Here is a 20,153-nt window from a genome sequence, read left to right as displayed (position 1 = left end):
AACAAGTTTATGTATGACAAGTTTAGTAATTAGATAAGGTATGTAAAGCTATTGCGATGTGATTCGCCATGCCAAATCCAATTTAATTTGAATAATTAAATAGACTAATTCTACCTAATATCTTTGGCCCTTTCACATTTTAAGACTTGGAACTTTTACAGACTTGAATGATCAAATTAAACTATCGTCAAATTTACAGGTTTAGAAACAGTTAACATTGTTCAAACTTACTGTCACATTGAAACATTCATATTTAATTAGGTCTAAATAAGAGTTATCCATGCAGTATAACATTCTTATTTAATGTGATTCTTATATGAAACAGAGATGCAATTATGAGCAATAAGCAAAGAATCAATCTTAGAGATTTTGGTCTATGACATCCAAAAATTAACCATAAAATTAATTTTATTTGTATTGAATAGCTTCAGTCAAAACAGAATTAATATTTTCCTATTTGAATCAATGACCAAAATAGAAAATGAATTTTCAGCTAGAGAATCAGTGACCAAAATAGAAAATGCACTTCCAACCAGAGAGTCAGGGACCAAAACATGCAGCATTATACAAAATCAATTTTCAAATCAAAACAGAAACCAAATCAACTAAAATCACAGAACAAGAGACACTTGAGTTACCTAATTAGAGGTTGGGCCACAACGAGGAGGCAGAGAACTAGTGACAAGGCGCGATTCAAAAGCAGCAACATCTAGAGGGGCAGACGACGGCTTGACAGTAGAAACAGGAGAGGTGATGACCCACAAATGACCAGGAGAAACATTGATGGTGATGACGAGGACGACGGTTTTACGCAGATCCAATGGTGACGACAGCGACGGAGCTGGCAGTGACGAGGACTGGAGGGCTCCCCTCCAGTAGCGGCAGCGCTACTTCCATTCTCCCTCGCGAGCTCATTTCTCTCTCTCTCCTCGCATTATGTCTCTCCCGATGGTGACACGACGGTGGCAACGGTGGCAGTGACACCCACCGGCACCGTCTCCCCTTTTCCCCCTCTCCTTCCTTCTCCTTCTTCCCCCCTCAAGCTCCACCCTTTCTCTTTTCTTTCCTTTTCTTTCCGTATCTTTGTTTATGGTGAGGGGTTCTGTGTGTAAATTAGGGAAAAAGGGTTGGCTTAAGGTTAGAGTTTGAGAGTAGGATAAATTAAGTTTTTATTCGAAAATTTTAATAAAATTAGGTACAGTCGTACAGAGTATAGAGTAAATAGTTTTAATAAAATTATGAGTAACTAAATTATTAAAGTTTTAAATTTTAAATAAAAAATATCTAAATATTAATAAAAATTATATGAGTTGTAATTAATTTTAAATTTAAAATTTTATAATTTTGATTTAATTATTTTTTAATAAATAATTTTTTTAAAATAAAAGCATGAATAATTATAATAAATTATAAATAATTTATTATTTATTTTCTAACAATCGGGAGTTTTTAAGGCTTAACGATGAGTGTTAGGTTATAGTAGATTCTGTTTTCTACAATGAGACGGTGGAGGTGTAGAGACAGTAAGAATAGACGATAGCGGCAAATAGAAAATTAAAAAGTGAAAGTAAAGGTTAGAATTAGAATTTTTACTTTTTACATTTATTTTTATTTTTAAATTTGAATTATTTTTATTTATGTTTAACAATTAATTTTTTTAATTTAAAACATTAATTTTTAGTCAACATTTAAGATTTGATTAATAAAAATTATATATTAATTTTATAAAATAATATATACTATTTTTAAAAATTAATCATTTAATCTTTTATTTTTTATAAAAAATAATTAATTAATACAAATAATACTTTAAAAAATTAAATTTTTGAAACAAAATAAAATTATCTTAAAGATTTTAACATTTTAAAATAATTTTTTTAATTACAAAAATTCTTGTATTTGGTGACAAACAAATAACATGTTACAAATGATATTAAATTTTGTGACAAATTAATTTTTTGTTACAAAATATTTTGAACTTTTGCAACAACTTCATTTTTGGTTACAAAATATTATAAAATTTTACAACAAAATACTAGTTCATTACAAAAGCCAACATAATTTGTAACCAAAAAAATCAAATCGTTACAAAATATCAAAATGTTTTGTAACAAATTATATTGTTGTTACAAAATATTATTATTAGGTAACAATCACTAATTTTTGTTACAAAAAAATAATTTTTTGTAACAATTTTAAATTTGTTACAAAATTTTTGTTACAAATGTTTCATTTTCTTGTAGTGACACGGTTGACATTACTACAACAAGGATCTTGTAAAATAACTTTTTCACCCACTTGGTCCCACACACCCTAAGTTTCTGCAATATACTAGTTTATAGATCTAACAAGGTATTCGATGAACAGATAAAGAGTTCCTTACTAGTAAACTTCACATCCTCTATTTTGCTTTTATGAATTTTTCTTATGCAATACACTAGCACGAAGAAACTGTCCTCGTCGCTAGAATTATGAATTTGACACTCTACTTGACAATTACGTTCAACTAGTATATAATGCCTCTAATTGTTCATAATCCGCTATAGCTCACAGTGGATTATCACATCACAATACTTCATAATTCACTACACCCTACAGACGGATTAGTTCATCCATTTCTCACGTTATCCGCGACTGACTGCAGCAGATTATAGACAATTTGTGGTTGCTTGTAATCTGTGATAATAGGATACTGCGGATTACATGAAAATGGTAAAATGTGGTAGGCTATCGTAGTTTACATAGAGTTGACTTAGGACCCAAATGTAACCTGTTTCAAAATGTTGTATTTATGTAAATATGATTTTTAAATATTTTATTTGTACCATTTGTCTTTAATAAAATATATAATAGGTAAATATTCTCAAAAAATAGATGCTGTTTGTTACGGTATGATGATAAATTTATACGTACCGATACGTTTAAAATATGGAGAAGTAGTAACAAACCATGTGAAATTTATTTTCCACATCAGCATTTAATTTTTTTTTTTAAATATATATTATATCACCACTTTTACTAATACACCATTTTAATTAAATAAAAATAAAAAATATTTTTTATTTAATTTTATAAAAAGTCTTAAACATCTTTACTTTATTTAATTAGACAAAATTACCTTTTTAAATTAATCAAATTTTAGAATTCAATTAATCATAATTTTATAATTTCAAATAATTTAAATAACAAAATAAAAACATAGAAAAAAACCAAAAATTAATATCGTTCTTCATCTTCTCCCATTTTCCTAATCATTGGTGCCCCTCGAAAATAAAGTATTGAAAGTTCCAAACCAAAACGACAAAATCCTAGCCCTAGATTCTTTGCCGTTGCCGTCCCAGGTCCATAAAACCAGCAAAAGGGTTTTGGTGAATTGTGATTGAAAAGCTGAAAGAGTGACAGGTTGAAACTTTGGCATGCCCAGATCAAAACCCATGAACGAAATTGAAATTGAAAGAGAAGGGTAAGTGAAATCAGTATTAAAGGAGCACCGAACAATTATGGAAGCGCGTTTGTGTTGTTTAGGGTGGAACTGAAGGAGGAGCTTGTTGTTGTTGTTGTTGAGTCAAAGCAAGAGGAGGAGAAGGTTGCAGAAACAGTGTTCCTCGAAGGTGGGAGTGCGATGATGATGATGATGGAATTGTTGGGTGCAAATTGAAAGGTTTAATGCACCAACAAGAAGACATTTTTTCGTGCATCGTATCAAAACATATTAAATTTTAGTTTTTTGTTTTTTTAATATGTTTAACACAGATGAAGAACAATTTTGATTTTTTATTTTTTTAATATGTTTTTGTTTTATTGTTTTAATTATTTAAAACTATAAAATTATGGTTAATTGAATTCTAAAATTTGATTAATTTAAAAGAGTATTTTTGTCTAATCAAATAAAAGACGGAAGTTTAAGTCTTTTTATAAAATAAATAAATAAATATTTTTTATTTTTATTTAATTAAAATGGTATTTTAGTAAAAGTTGTGATATAATATATATTTAAAAAAAAATTAAATGTTGACGTGAAAAATAAATTCGACATGTCTTATTATTATTTGTCTATGTTTTAAACGTATCGGTACGTATGAATTTATCATCGTACCGGTAGCAAACACCAAAATAGATAGTTGTACTACATCCTCTAAAATAGGAAGTTATTTGTACTCTATTATTATTATTATTATTATTATTATTATTATTATTATTATTATTGATAGTCGTATTTTTTTCTTTCAATTTGCACCGTTGTCTTTGCTGAATTGTTCAATAATCTCATCTCTTTAACTTTTTTGTGGTTTTGTACAAGTTCATTTCTACTATGGTGCATATGGCTGGGGTTAGTTATTTTATCGGTTTGTTTTTATGATTCGAGTTCGATTTGAGTTGATACAGTATTACCTGATTTTTATAGAGTTAATTTATAATAATTAAGTAAAATTATATCAAATCAAAATATGTTTAACATATACAATTTTAAAAATTACGTATAATAAACTAATAAAATTTTAATTTTAAATAATAAAGTCAATAAATATTATAATATTATAATATTTGTATCAAAACAAATTATGAAACAAAAATAATATACAATATAACAAATATTAATTAAAGCATAGAATTAAAACATTTCATTGTCAATTTGACTAAAAATATATTTTTTAAGTTATAAAACATTAGTTATCGGATCCATCGAAAATACAAGTTGAAGTCAGCCTAAAAAAATTATCGGATGAAAAAGATAAACCTAAATTCAAATATAATTCGAGTTTAGTTTGGGTGGAATTTAGGGTCGGATTGGATTTAATTTGTATCCTTAATTTCTAGTCTAACTAGATGTCCCTAGTAATTAATTAACAATATACAACGACGTGAAAGAAGATAACGAAAGCATTATTGTCACGAGCATGCACATGTTGCTAGTTACTTAAATAATGTCGTAGTTGTATATAATTGATTTCCATGATACTTCATGTGTACATGTGTTCCATATTGAAGACACGCTATGTTCATGCATATGCTAACAGCCTAACAGGTTGGATCAAATGTGTTTTCTACACTTCAAATGAGCACGTAAAAGCATTGGACTTTTGAATAAGAATTCTACATGAAAAATTTTTACTCATTATTTCCTTAGCTAGCTTGAATGAATTTAGCTAAATGAGCCAAATTAATTAATTAAACATGTTCAAAATGTAAATAAAACATGGTTTCATAATAAAGTGACACTGACATACACTACAAGAATTTGATAAATTAGCGACGAATTTTTACGAGAAATATTTTTTGTCACTAATCCGTCACTAACTTGCGAGGAATTAGTGACGCACTAACGACAAAATTAATGAGCGGTCACAAAATACCCGAACTTGAAAAAAATGACTAATTAGCGAGAGATTTACGAGTAAATTTGTTTCTCCCAGATTGACTTTTGTAGCTAAAAAAAGAGCGAGGAAAATTTTCTCGCTGATTTCTCGCAAATTAATTAGCGAGTGACAATATTCTAGCAAATCAGTCACTTAGGAGTTCAATCGATATAAAAGTAAAGTAGCAAGGGATATTATTGTCACTATTCCGTTGCAAGTGTTTGCTATACAATTAGCGAGAAACAATTCATACACTAGTTTGTCGCTAAATAAACTTTGTGTGAAAAGACTAATTAGTGAGGAACAATGTCCCTAGCTAATCCGTCACAAAAACTTGAAATGCATTCTGCGATGGACAAATTCCTAGCTAATTTGTCGCTAAAGTTTTTATTTTTAGCGAGCAATTCATTTCTTGCTAATTTGTCACATAATATTGTAAAATTCAAAATTAGGGTAGCGACAGAAAATAGTCGTCGCTAACTCGTCGCACCGGATATATCATTCAGCTAGGAAAGTGTTTCTTGCTAATTAGTCGCTAAAGTGGAAATACGGATATTGAGCGCCTATGACCTAAGTAGCGAGAAATTTGCGACCGTTTAACAACTGACACACTTCGTTCGCTGATTTCAAGTCGCTGATTAGCGGGCGAAATACATTTGTCGCTAAGTTGTCGCAAGTTTATTTTAGCAAGCGACTTGGCAACTGCAATCTTGTCGCAAAGCAAAAGCTATATCTTACCTATTTTGTAGCAAATTACTCGCTAACCTCGTTGAAAATCAGTCGCAAAGTTATAACAAATCCAAAACTAATCGAGGAAATTTTAGAAGTAACTAGTCGCAATTGAGTCACTAATCAAAAGCTTATTTAGTGAGGAATTAGCGACCGTTTAACAACTGATAGACTTTTCTCGCTTATTTCATGTTGCTACTAATTTGTCAAAAAAATGTTAGTCCTTATTTTTTCATTACTTTAATTAGCGGCTCATCCGGCACTATCGTGCCTATTCAGCCACTTTTTCTATTGAGTCTAAGAAATTAATTTTATATTTTTATTTTTAAAATTATAAATTAAATATTAATAATTGTAAATAAATTATGAAAAAGATAAAATATATTTAATTATTTAACATGTAAAATCTTTAAAACAAATAAATTTAAATTAAAAAATAAGATTAAAAAAAATATAAAGTTGTTATTATGTGTAACTAAATCAATATAAACACTTGCCAATGAGTTATATCTCAAATGGCATAGTCTCCCCATACTCAATTAATCAAAGTGTGTTGATACATTAACTATAATTCAAAATATAAACTCAATATATTGTTCAACTATACTAAGTTATGGAAATACCAAGACCATATAAAAAATTCCTCATATATTTGAAATTTCAGGACTAAAATTTACTAAAACATCAAGTCATTATCTTCGTCTCATTACATCTCTGATTATAGCTTCTATTTTTGTTTTGACACTATGTGAAATCTTTTCAACTTCATCAATATCCTTCTACATCCTCTTCTTGATAGCTAAAAATGATGTTGCATTTCCATCAGTGACACTACAAGAATATGGTCGATTAGCTACCACAAAAAGAGTCGTAAAATCATCGCTAATCTGACGCAAAATATAATTTGTGACGGATTAGCTACCGCCTAGCAACTAATACTTTCCTCGCTAATTACAAGTCGCAGATCAGTGAGGCAAACACAACAGTCGCTAATTCATCGGAAAAATGTTTAGCTACCGAATAGATAGTCACAAATCCATCACTAAAGTTAAAGCTAATTCCATATAAGAAATAGACTAAACAGTAGTCGCTAATTAGCAACAAAATCTATTGCAGCAGTGTCATCGCTAAATGCAAGCTAACTTCGTAGACGAAATAGAATGCTTAGTTGACGCTAATTAGCGAGAAATTTTTCCGAACCTAACTCGTCGCAAGTTGTCCGCTAATATGATCGCAAATCTGTCACATTTTGTAGCAAATCTATAGCTAATTTTTTAAAATCCTTAATCAAATTTGTAGGAATATTGTCGCTAAATCAAAGCTATTCAAAATGAGAAAGTAGAGTTATGAAATAGTCACTAAATTGCTAGGAAATAATATGTAGTCAATTAGTTGCAATACTATCGCAAAATATCATCGCAAATTATTTTTAAACTAGTAACAAATCTATAGGTATCTCACAAATATTTCAGTCGCAATAGAGTCTTTAATTTGTCACCATCGTCAATAGTGAGTATGTCACTAATTTTTCTAGAATATTAGTTAAGATTCCAATTTTATCGCTATACTAAAATAAACATCATATTATTTTTTATTTTAGTGATTGAACTAAGATTATAATGCATACAAATAAAATTAGTTCATCAAAATTATACATGTCTAAAAAAAATCAAACCCAACATATTTATTAAAATAAAAGTCTAATGTAACATCTCCAACATAGGAATTTCACAAATAAAATACCAAAACAAGCTAAATCTAACAATATCAGTAACTATAAAAATCAATCCAAGTAATTATTTATCAACTAAGTAAACTACCAATAAAAGTAAGCTAACTTCTATAAAACCTGAAAATGCATCAAATTGCCCAATCAATTATCTATCAAACAAATAAACTACCTAAATAAGCTAAGCCTAACAAAATGCATTAACATAAGCCACTTAATCAATATTATTTCCAGCAAAATCACTCTAATGGTCATTTTCTTGGGGGAATCCTGGAATCTTAGAAAAGAGAGACAGTAGATTACTCTGTATAGCTTCATTTACAACACTAGGCAACAATGCATTTATAGCATTAGGCAACGCTTCTTTAATAGCTTCAATGATGTCTGCTTGTGAAACTGGTTTGACTGTAAAAACACCTGTATCTTCTGGTAATGGCACATTTCTATGATCATGAATACCAATATCTAGACTGCGGCCTAACCCATGAACTTGTCCTTTCTTATTGGTTCCTGCAACTTCTGTCCACACGTCAGGATCAACTTCAAGTTGATCTAATAAATCTTCTCCATATTTTTGTGATATTGCCTCCCCATATAAGTCCTACAGCAGAAAAATAAAGACATATTATTAAGAAAACTGGAAGTAAATTATACTACAAAATTAAAGACTCTTACAATAATTTCCTTGGATACTTCAGAAACATATTCTCCACTTTTTTTTCTTATGAACAATACTTCAAGGAAAGATACACAATGCTTCAACTTAGCTTCTTATAACAACATTTATTAGAATATAGTATAATAAATCATTTAAGATAGGCAATATTTTTCTTTATACCTTTCTTCTCTTGTGTTTGCCAAAACTGATAGACCTTGCAGTATGTAGTTTATGAACAGGCATAGCAGCCCTATTTTTTTTACCAGCCACAGACTTGTTTTTCCACTTTGAATCTAACCAGTGATCAACTAAGACATTCCAAACATCAACTTTCATTTCTTTAGGTCCATGACCCTTAATGTCAGCAATACTAGTTGAGTTTGCTTCCTTAAAACCTCTTTCCCTTGCTCTTTTCAAAATATCAGGATAGCGGTCAAGCATTGTCCTATTCCAAACAGTTCTTGCTATAGCCTTATCATAATTTGATGCAAATTCATGTTTTTCCTAAATTTAAGCATTCGAAAGACTTAGTAATTACTCAATCCAATTATATATTAAAATTGGATTGAAGCAACATCATAATCACTTACCAGAAAACCTATAAAAAACTCGTCCTTCATGTTTGGACAATAACCCTGCCATCTTGGTGCTGGAGAAGGCATCCTACTTAGCAAATCTTTCGTAATATCACGAGTTACCGTATGATCTGTAAATCTCTGCCTACATTAAAAAATGCACGATTATCAAAAATAGTTTAACACACAACAACATAGATTATCAAAGCAACAACAAATTCTAGGCTTAGCTATACTACTCACAACTTTAAAATAATTCATGAAAATAACATAGATCATAAGAATGTAAAGCTCCCAAGGGTACATCAACTAAATTAAGAAAAAATAACCGCATCAATTAAATTAAGAATAGATTAGAAAAAAACAAGTAATAATCAGACCAAATATTTAGTTTACTCACGAGGCATGTATTTTGTTACAAGTAGGTACAAATTGGGTCCATTTTAATAAATCTAGTAATAAACTAATAAATTAAAGATTGTGTTAAACTGTTTACTGTAACAAATTTGAAGTGAAAATTATAGATTGTTATACATTGATTTATGAATTTTGTTTTTGATTCCTGAAAGACTTAAATTAGACCTATATAAAACAGGAAAAGTAAACACAAAGTTTGCAACTTTATATAGGGCACATTCACGTCCATATCTCCTATGAAAAAGTTTAGATGAACAACGGTTCGAAGGATTTGTCCAAATATTATTATGGCCCTTGATTTTTTTTTTTTTGATTAAATTATAAAAGGAATAAATGCCAAAGTTGTATTCAATCTTAAATGCTTAATATGATGGTAAGACTTGCTTATCAAATATGATGGAAAAAATATATATATTTTTCACACAAACTTAGGAACAAAAAAATAGGATAGATATTTCAGCTGTGTAGATTTTAAGTTATCTGTATTCAACCTCGAATTGCCTTGTTTCTAATTTTTTGTTTAGGTTAGAATATGTTCTTTGATTAAAATCAAAGGCAGAATTTACATACAATAGATAATACTTACAAGTTAGGCTAACCATTATGTGTATTTTTGGTTTAGCTCTTATAAATTAGGATTGAGTTCAACTTGATTTTATTAAGATTGAGTTTGTTTTAATGTAGTTTATGTTTAGATATTTTGATTTAAAAAGTAATTATAATTGATAAAATATTTGGATAACAATAACTAACTAGTGCCGTTTATGGTGTCTGGCTATGGATAAACAAATCATTAGACTATTGTTTGACTTATCACTTTCAAAGTAATTTATTTGTTATCGTAATCTCGTTAGTTTTAACAATATTAAATCATTTTTTTGTTAGAATCCATTTTAATAAAAGTAGGTACAAATTGGGTCAATTTTAATAAATCTAGTAATAAACTAATAAATTAAAGCTACTGCACCTAGTGATACCCTTCTTTTTCATTTTAAGTAGAAAGTATGCTGATATAGAAAGGTCAAATTAATAGTATAACTACTTATGGTTTATCGCCTTTCTCTACATCTATTATCAGCTTCCCGTTACTCCTAGTTTCAGTATGCACACTTGATTGTCCAACATAAGGTAGCTCATTATCTTCTGCGTCTAAAGCAGATGCGTCAGACGAATTCACACCTACAATGAATAAGAGAATTTTCAATTAGATGTGTAGTTATTTGTGAATATGTAAATATTTAGCAGCCGAAATAAATCATACTATCTAATTATGGTGACGATTGTGACAAAACTTGTGGGGATGGTTGTGATGCTGATCCCACATTCAAATGTGAAAGATGAGATTCATCATTATTATCACTCCGTTGAGCTAAACAAAAAAAAAGCCAAAAAAATAGATACGATAAAACCACTTTCTCGCCTAGGATTAATTAAATCACAATAAAGACATGCAGCTCAAACGTATAGTACAACTACATACCTAACACGTGTATCGGTAGTTGAGAAGAATCAATGTCAGCAGTTTGCTCACATAAACTCAATAAGATAAGACTACATCAAATTTACTAAATCAAGAGTTGTTAACGGTAAAATAAATTCAACGGCGAATGTATACCTGGCCTACATGAGGAAAGCCTAGATTGATCCAGACGAGTGTCTTAGGTTCAAATAAATTCAAAAGCGTTTGCATATTAGCTTCAAATCTTCTCTTGCATTTGCATTGTCTTTTGTCGTGCCCTTTACGTCCATAACAGTGTTAAAGATGTTGTCAAAAATATTTTTTTTCAATGTGCATAATGTCTAAATTGTGTCTTATCAAATTAGTTGACCAATAAGGCAACTCCCAAAATATGCTGTTTCTCACCCAATTATGAATGGTACCAAAGTCACCCTTTTTTCCTCTCGAATTAGCCTCAAAGTTAGCTTCCTCGAGTTTGTCCAACTCATTTAAGATTTCAACTCCACTCATTTGTTTCGGTGGAAAAGAGTTTTCCACAGTTGACGTTTTAAAAGAGTATCGATCACGACGAAATGCATGACCAGCAGGCAAGTACTGTCGATGACAATCAAACCAATAGGGTTTAGCGCCATGTTGTAGTTGAAACGATTTAGTGTTCTTCATGCAAATCGGACAAGAAAGTCGACCATGAGTGCTCCAACCAGATAACATTCCATAAGCTGAAAAATCGCTTATAGTCCACAATAATGCTGCCTTCATGTTAAAATTTTTCTTTTCCCATGCATCATAAGTAGTAACACCATTGTTCCACAAAACCTTTAACTCGTCAATCAGTGGTCTAAGATAAACATCTAATCTTTTTCCGGGAGACTTCGGTCCAGGGATTAAAAGAATGAGGAATATGTACTCTCTTTTCATGCACATACTTAGAGGAAGATTGTAAGGTGTGACAAACACAGGCCAACGTGAGTATGGAGTCTTCGAGCCAGAAAATGGATTAAAACCATCAGTGCAAAGTCCAAGCCTAACATTTCTATATTCTTGGGCAAATAGTTCATGGGTGGCATCAAATTGTTTCCAAGCATCAGCATTAGCCGGATGTGTGATCACCGATTCATCATGGCGTACTCCAATCTCATGCCACTTCATATATTGCACAGTAGTTTTAGACATAAACAAACATTGAAGCCTTGGAGTAATAGAAAAATATCTCAATATTGAGTATGGCACATCCCTACTGCTATTAGCTGTATCCCCTGCCTTTGGCTTAAATCGTGGGTGTCTACACATTGTGCAGGCTCCATAACTAGTTTTGTCACTTGTTTCTTTATAATATAGCATGCAGTGATTAGGACAAGCATCAATTTTCTCATATCCTAATCCCAATTCTAGAATCATTGTCTTTGACCGATAGAAATCTTCTGGCAACTTCTCTGATTCTGGGAGCATGCTCTTGATTATGGCAACCATTCGATTATAACAGCTCTCACTCATGTTGAATTCTGACTTCAAGTTAACTAGCTGGGTTACAGCTGACAATATTGTATGCTTGGTGCAGCCATCCCACAAAGGTTCGTTAGCACTCCTCAGCAACTTATAAAACTTCGACGCGGATGGATTTGGATCCTCTTCTAAACCTTCCATTACGTTTAAGTTATCACCTACAGCATCAATAACCATGTCTACATATGGATTTGTATTCTCCTCTTCATGTTCTTGGGTAACATTTGTTACGTCCTGTTCAACCCATCTTTCCTCACCATGAGCAGTCTAGTTTATATAACCCTCCATAAACCCACGATCACACAAATGCTTTTCGACCCAAAATATTTCATCCCTAAGTCTGTTTTTATATTTTGTGCATGGACAAAAAATGCGACCTAAACTATCAATGACTGTCGGGTTTCTTTCTACAAAATCTATGAATTCCACAACACCTTTCTTAAATTCCTCGCTTAGATGACCAGTGCAATCTTGCCTTCGTGACATCCAACTTCTATTGGGCGCCATGATTATTTGGACTAAGGTTTTATTTTAGTTGTAATACCAATGTTTAACATGCATATAAATGTTCATAGTCTCGTATATATTTTTTCCTACATTTCAATAATATATTTTTATTCACAATCACACTAAATAACCCCTTCTACAAGTTATAAAGTAACAAATATAATACATTCAATTTGAAAATAAAGATATAAATCATAAAAAGATAATATACAAAGATTGAAGAAAATAATCATAAACAATTTGAAGCATTAGAAAAACCAAAAACAATTGGGTATCATTAATCTCATGCAAGAACTTCAAGTCACGAGGTTAAAAAGTATGGAGATATACCGGGTTCAATAAAAAAATATCAATAACTAATTATATCTTTTAATACAATAAGAACTCAAGAGATTGACAGAACTACCATTACAGTAAGAAAAGAGGAACTTAAAATTCATGACAATATGAAGCAAGACAGCAAAAAACTCAAGTTCAATCACTAACAAATTCTATTAGCAATTAACAAATTTAAGTAATCATTTTAGAACAGCAACAAGTTAAAGGTTCTAGTAACAAATTTCAGCCACACATTCAACTTTCAACAATAAATCCAACTTTCAACAACAAAATCAAAGTGCATTCAAGTTCAATCAGTAATAAATTCTTTCAGCAATTAACAAATTTAAGTGATCATTTTAGATAAGCAAAAAATTCAAGATTCCAGCAACAAATTTCAACAACACATTCAACTTTTAGTAACAAATTTCAGCCACACATTAAACTTTCACTAACAAATTCAACTTTCAACAACAAAATTAAAGTGCATTCAAGTTCAATCAGTAACAAATTCTTTCAGCAATGAACAAATTTAAGTGAGCATTTCAGATAAGCAAATAATTCAAGGTTCCAGCATCAAATTTAAGCCACACATTCAACTCTCAACAACAAATTCATCTTTCAACAACAAAATCAAAGTGCATTCAAGGTCAATCAGTAACAAATTCTTTCAGCAATGAACAAATTTAAGTGATCATTTCAGAACAGCAACAAGTTAAAGGTTCCATTAACAAAGTTTTCATCTACACATTCAACTTTCAGCAATAAATCCAACTTTGAACAACAAAATCAAAGTGCATTCAAGTTCAATCAATAATAAATTCTTTCAGCAATGAACAAATTTAAGTGATCATTCCAGATAAGCAAAAAATTCAAGGTTCCAGTAACAAATTTCGGCCACACATTCAACTTTCAGCAACAAATTCAACTTTTAACAACAAAATTAAAGTGCTTTCAAGTTCAATCAGTAACAAATTCTTTCAACAATTAACAAATTTAAGTGACCATTTCAGATAAGCAAAAAATTCAAGGTTCAGTAATAAATTTCAGCCACACATTCAACTTTCAGCAACAAATTCATCTTTCGACAACAAAATCAAAGTGCATTCAAGCTCAATCAGTAAAGTGATCATTTCAGAACAGAAAGAAAGGGAAAATTAATTGGAACTAACCAAATTGGGTTGTGCGAAGGAACCTGAGGCGAGACTCAAAGTAAGAAGATGAACGAAGACCAACCCACCAGGACTTGCTACCTCTGTTGCCGGCAACGACGAACGCAGGGAAGGCGCACTTCTGAGTACGAGAGGATGACGAGACAGAGTGCGACCCCGAGACCTGCTGCTTCTTCCGCGGTGACGATGATGGGGAATAAGGTGTGCGACTGGGTGCAAGACAATGATGGTGAAGAAAGCTGGCCAACTGGCTTGATGACCGAAGCAAGAAGATGACAACGAGCGCGGTGACTGAGCTTGAGAGAGTGAGGACACAGAGCGACCGAAGATGATAATGGCATGAGAGAGACGTTGGGGGTTCAAGGTTGGTAGTCATTCAGCTTAGGAGGGGGAGACTTGGGACGACACCGTTTCTGCCCCTTTTGTTTTCTAATATTTTTGGAAAATTAATTTTTATGTTTTTTAAATAATAAATTTAAGATAAAAAATAAAATTTTTGTAAATAATAAATTATTAATAAATAAAAAAATAAAAAAAATAAAAATTTTATAAGTTATTTAATTTTTTAATATATAGAATAATAAAATTTGAATAAATTTAAGTATAATATTATCATTACGTTGTTATTATATGTAACAATCAAGATGAAAAATTTATAAATATTTTTAAATTTATTTATTTTCTCAATCTTATTTAATTTGAAGCAAATGTAAAAATTTAAATTTAAAAAAATCTTTTTTTTGCATAATTTTAATTGCTATATTTTTTTATTTTATATTTAATATCTTAAATCATCATTAGTCATTATTCTTTCGAAAATTTTAATTTTTATTTTCATTATTTTTATTCTCCATACACATATCTATCATTATTTTTTTCATTAAGTGGAAGAAAGATAGAAAAAGAGTATTACATGTACTCAGTAGAATAATGAAGAAGACAATAAGGATATAAGTTATGTGTAAAATAAAAAGATAACGGTAAAAAAAAAAGAAACAAAAATTAACTGATAATTATATTTTTGACCAATTTTTAAAATGACAGTTATATTATTCAGAGATAATAATAATAATTATACATATATAAAGAATAAAAAGAGAAAAGGATAGTGTATAATATGATGAGATGATATAATTAAAATATAAATTAATAATTTTAAAAAATAATAAAATTAAAGATAATGAAAGATATTTAAGATAAAATTGAAGTAATACATTTTTTTATCTATTATAATTATGGATGAAAATAAAAAAATACTTTGCATATAAATTTTTAAATTTGCTTCTAATTAAATAGGATTGAGAAAATAAATAAATTTAATAACATTTATAAGTAACTAATCTTTAAATAATATTAGTAAGTGTTTATATTGATTTAGTTACACATAATAATAACCTTATATTTTTTTAATCTTATTTTTTAATTTAAATTTATTTATTTTAAAGATTTTACATGAAATAATTTAATATATTTTATCTTTTTCATAATTTATTTATAATTATTAATATTAAATTTATAATTTTAAAAATAAAAATATAAAATTAATTTCTTAAACTCAATAGAAAAAACGATTGAATAGGCACGATAGTGCCGGATGAGCCGCTAATTAAAGTAATGACGGAATAAGGACTAACGTTTTTCCTCACAAATTAATAACAACATGAAATAAAGAAGTAAAGTCTATCAGTTGTTAAGAGGTCACTATTTCCTCACTAAATAAGCTTTTGATTAGTGACTCAATTGCGACAAGTTACTTCTAAAACTTTTCGTGATTGGCTTTGGAGTTGTTATAACTCTTTGACGGATTTTCAACGAGATTAGCAAGTAATTTGCTAAAAATTAGGTAGGATATAGCTTCTGCTTTGCGACAAGATTGCAGTTGCCAAGTCGCTCGCTAAATTAAACTTGCAACAACTTAGCGACAAATGTATTTCGCCCGCTAATTAGCGACTTGAAATCAGCGAATGATGAGCAGATAATTTATACGCTTTTTGGCATTGTTTTTACATAGTTTTCAGTATGATTTAGTTAGTTTTTAGTATATTTTTATTATTTTTTAATTAAAAATCACATTTCTGCACTTTACTATGAGTTTTTGTGTTTTTCTGTGATTTCAGGTATTTTTTGGCTGAAATTGAGGGACTTGAGCAAAAATCAGATTCAGAGGTTGAAGAAGGACTGCAGATGCTGTTGGATTCTGACCTCCCTGCACTCAAAGTGGATTTTTTGGAGCTACAGAACTCCAAATTACGCGCTTCTAATTGCGTTGGAAAGTAGATATCCAGATCTTTCCAGCAATATATAATAGTCCATACTTTGCCCGAGTTTAAATGACGTAAATTGGCATTCAACGCCAGTTCCATGTTGCAGTCTAGAGTAAAACGCCGGAAACAAGTTGCAAAGTGGAGTTCAACGCCAGAAACACGTTACAAACTGACGTTCAACTCCAAGAATGACCTCTTCACGTGTAAACTTCAAGCTCAACCCAAGCACACACCAAGTGGGCCCCGGAAGTGGATTTCTACATCATTTACTCAATTTTGTAAACCCTAGTAACTAGTTTAGTATAAATAGGACTTTTTACTATTGTATTAGACATCTTGGGACGTTTAGTTCTTAGATCATGGGGGCTGGCCATTCGGCCATGCCTGGACCTTATCACTTATGTATTTTCAACGGTAGAGTTTCTACACACCATAGATTAAGGTGTGGAGCTCTGCTGTTCCTCAAAGATTAATGCGAAGTACTACTGTTTTTCTATTCAATTCAACTTATTCCGCTTCTAAGATATTCACTCGCACTTCAATATGATGGATGTGATGATCGTGACAGTCATCATCATTCTCAACTTACCAACGCGTGCCTGACAACCACTTCTGTTCTACCTTAGATTGAATGGATATCTCTTGGATATCTAATACAGGGGACCGAGTCCGAGTTATTAGTGTCTTCGTGGTATAAGTTAGAACCCATGGATGGCCATTCCTGAGATCCAGAAAGTCTAAACCTTGTCTGTGGTATTCCGAGTAGGATCTGGGAAGGGATGGCTGTGACGAGCTTCAAACTCGCGAGTGCTGGGCGTAGTGACAGACGCAAAAGGATCAATGGATCCTATTCCAGTATGATCGAGAACCGACAGATGAATAGTCGTTCCATGACAGAGCATCTTGGACCATTTTCACTGAGAGGACGGGAAGTAGCCATTGACAACGGTGATGCCCAACATACAGCTTGCCATGGAAAGGAGTAGGATTGATTGGATGAAGACAGTAGGAAAGCAGAGATCAGAGGAATGAAAGCATCTCTATACGCTTATCTGAAATTCTCACCAATGAATTACATAAGTATCCCTATCCTATTTTAATTTTCGTTCACTATAATCTCTTTATACATTTGAATCCTCCTGACTGAGATTTTCAAAGTGACCATAGCTTGCTTCAAGCCGACAATCTCCGTGGGATCGACCCTTACTCACATAAGGTTTATTACTTGGATGACCCAGTGCACTTGCTGGTTAGTTGTACGAAGTTGTGAAATAGATATAAGATCATGAACGTGCGTATTGAGTTTTTAGCGCCGTTACTAAGGAATGGAATGATCACGATTTCGCACACCAAGCTTTTGGCGCCATTGCCGGGGACTTATTTCACATTTGTTTCCGGATACAACAGTGCCATGTTTTTTATCCGGCAACAACACCAAGTTTTTGGCGCCGTTGTCGGGGATTGTTCGAGTTTGGACAACTGACGGTTCATCTTGTTGCTCAGATTAGGTAACTTTATTCTAATTTTAAGTTTTTGTTTTTATTCTTTTAATTTTCAAAAAAAAAATTATTTTCAAATATATATTTTTCTTCAGAATTTTTAAGAATGAATTCTAGTGTTTCATGATGATTTGTTGAATCCTGGCTGGCTGTAAAGCCATGTCTAAATTCTTTTGGACTGAGGCTTCAACTAATCACTTCAATGCATGTAATGTCCTGCTGAAGCTTGGCTGGCCATTGGCCATGTCTAGTGTTTTGGACCGGAGCTTTCACTGAAAGCTTGGCTGGCTAGTGAGCCATGTCTAATTCCTGGACTGGAGCTTTAGACTAATATTGCAAGATTCCTGGAATTCCTATTAAAAATTTTGAAATCCTTATTTTTCTTTTTCAAAATAATTTTCGAAAAACACAAAAATTTTATAAAATCATAAAACCAAAAATAATTTTGTATTTCTTGTTTGAGTCTAGTATCAATTTTTAAGTTTGGTATCAATTGCATCTTTTTATTTTTTCTTGAAAATTTTTGAAAAATTCATGCATGGTATTCTTCATGATCTTCAAGTTGTTCTTGATAAGTCTTCTTGTTTGATCTTTAAAATTTATTGTTTTGTGTATTTTCTTGTTTTTCATATGCATTCTTGAATTCTTAGTGTCTAAATATTAAAAATTTCTAAGTTTGGTGTCTTGCATGTTTTTCTTTTCTTAAAAATTTTCAAAAATAAGTTCTTGATGTTCATCTTGACATTCAAAGTGTTCTTGGTGTTCATCTTGACATTCATAGTGTTCTTGCATGCATCACATGTTTTGATCCAAAATTTTCATGCATTGAGTCTTTTTGATCTTTTTCTCTTTCATCATTAAAAATTCAAAAATAAAAAAAAATATCTTTCCCTTTTTCACTCATAAATTTTCGAAAATTTGAGTTGACTTTTTCAAAACTTTTTAAAAATTTAGTTGTTTCTTATGAGTCAAATCAAATTTTCAATTTAAAAATCTTATCTTTTCAAAATCTTTTTCAAAAATCAAATCTTTTTCATTTTTCTTATTTATTTTCGAAAATTTTAAAAATATTTTTCAAAAATATTTTTCTTAATTTTATCTCATAATTTTCGAAAATATTATCAACAATTAATGTTCTGATTCAAAAATTTCAAGCTTGTTACTTGCTTGTTAAGAAATATTCAAACTTTAAGTTCTAGAATCATATCTTGTGATTACTTGTGAGTCAAGTCATTAATTTTGATTTAAAACTCAAATCTTTTTCAAAACTAATTTTAATCATATCTTTCTATCATATCTTTTCAAATCATATCTTTTTCAAAAAAAAATTTGATTTTAAAATATCTTTTCTAACTTCTTATCTTCTTATCTTTTCAAAATTGATTTTCAAATCTTTTTCAACTAACTAATTGACTTTTTGTTTGTTTCTTATCTTTTTCAAAACCACCTAACTACTCTTCCCTCTCTAATTTTCGAGAATACCTCCCTCTTTTTTCAAAAATTCTTTTTAATTAATTAATTATTTTAAATTTTAATTTTAATTTTATTTCCCTTTTAAATTTTCGAAAATCATCAACTTCTTTTCAAAAATTATTTTCGAAAATTTCTCTCTCTCATCTTCTTCTATTTATTTAATTACTTACTAACACTTCTCTTCATCTCATATCTCTGCTCCTATCCTCACCCTTGTGTTTGGATTATCCATTCTTCTTCACTCGTATTCCCTTTCTTCTTCTACTAACAATAAGGAACCTCTTTACTGTAACATAGAGGATTCCTCTTCTTTTCTTGTTCTCTTCTCTTTCATATGAGCAGGAACAAGGAAAATGGCATTCTTATTGAAGCGGATCCAGAACCTGAAAGGACTCTGAAGAGAAAACTAAGAGAAGCTAAATTACAACAATCCAGAGACAACCTTACTGAAATTTTCGAACAAGAAAAGGAGATGGCAGACGCACCTAACAAC

The 20,153-nt window shown here is 30.6% G+C and overlaps 1 protein-coding gene and 1 pseudogene across 1 annotated transcript; both read right to left on the bottom strand.

Annotated features, from left to right (window-relative positions):
• Positions 1 to 8,059: 8,059 nt before the first annotated feature.
• Positions 8,060 to 9,165, bottom strand: LOC148561892 (uncharacterized). Its single transcript, XM_088489594.1, has 4 exons — positions 9,064 to 9,165; positions 8,656 to 8,977; positions 8,491 to 8,588; positions 8,060 to 8,416 (listed from the first exon to the last, which is right to left on the bottom strand). The coding sequence occupies exons 1-4, from the start codon at positions 9,133 to 9,135 to the stop codon at positions 8,060 to 8,062; spliced, it is 849 nt and encodes a 282-aa protein (XP_088345720.1). The 5' UTR covers positions 9,136 to 9,165.
• Positions 9,166 to 11,139: 1,974 nt separating this feature from the next.
• On the bottom strand, positions 11,140 to 12,934 carry LOC148561891 (uncharacterized; annotated as a pseudogene).
• Between the last annotated feature and the right edge of the window lie 7,219 nt (positions 12,935 to 20,153).

This window comes from Arachis ipaensis, chromosome B6 (assembly GCF_059453495.1).
Source record: "Arachis ipaensis isolate K30076 ecotype BB chromosome B6, ASM5945349v1, whole genome shotgun sequence".
NCBI classification, from domain to species: domain Eukaryota; kingdom Viridiplantae; phylum Streptophyta; class Magnoliopsida; order Fabales; family Fabaceae; genus Arachis; species Arachis ipaensis.
This window is presented reverse-complemented; position numbering and strand designations above follow the sequence as displayed.

Excerpts from the sequence above, each read along its gene's own strand:
- LOC148561892 (XM_088489594.1), bottom strand. The coding sequence starts at position 9,135 with ATGCCTTCTCCAGCACCAAGATGGCAGGGTTATTGTCCAAACATGAAG. Across the intron at positions 8,589-8,655 it reads TGGCAAACACAAGAGAAGAA|AAGAAGCTAAGTTGAAGCAT; the intron begins AGGTATAAAGAA and ends AAATGTTGTTAT. Across the intron at positions 8,417-8,490 it reads AAGTATCCAAGGAAATTATT|GACTTATATGGGGAGGCAAT; the intron begins GTAAGAGTCTTT and ends TTTCTGCTGTAG.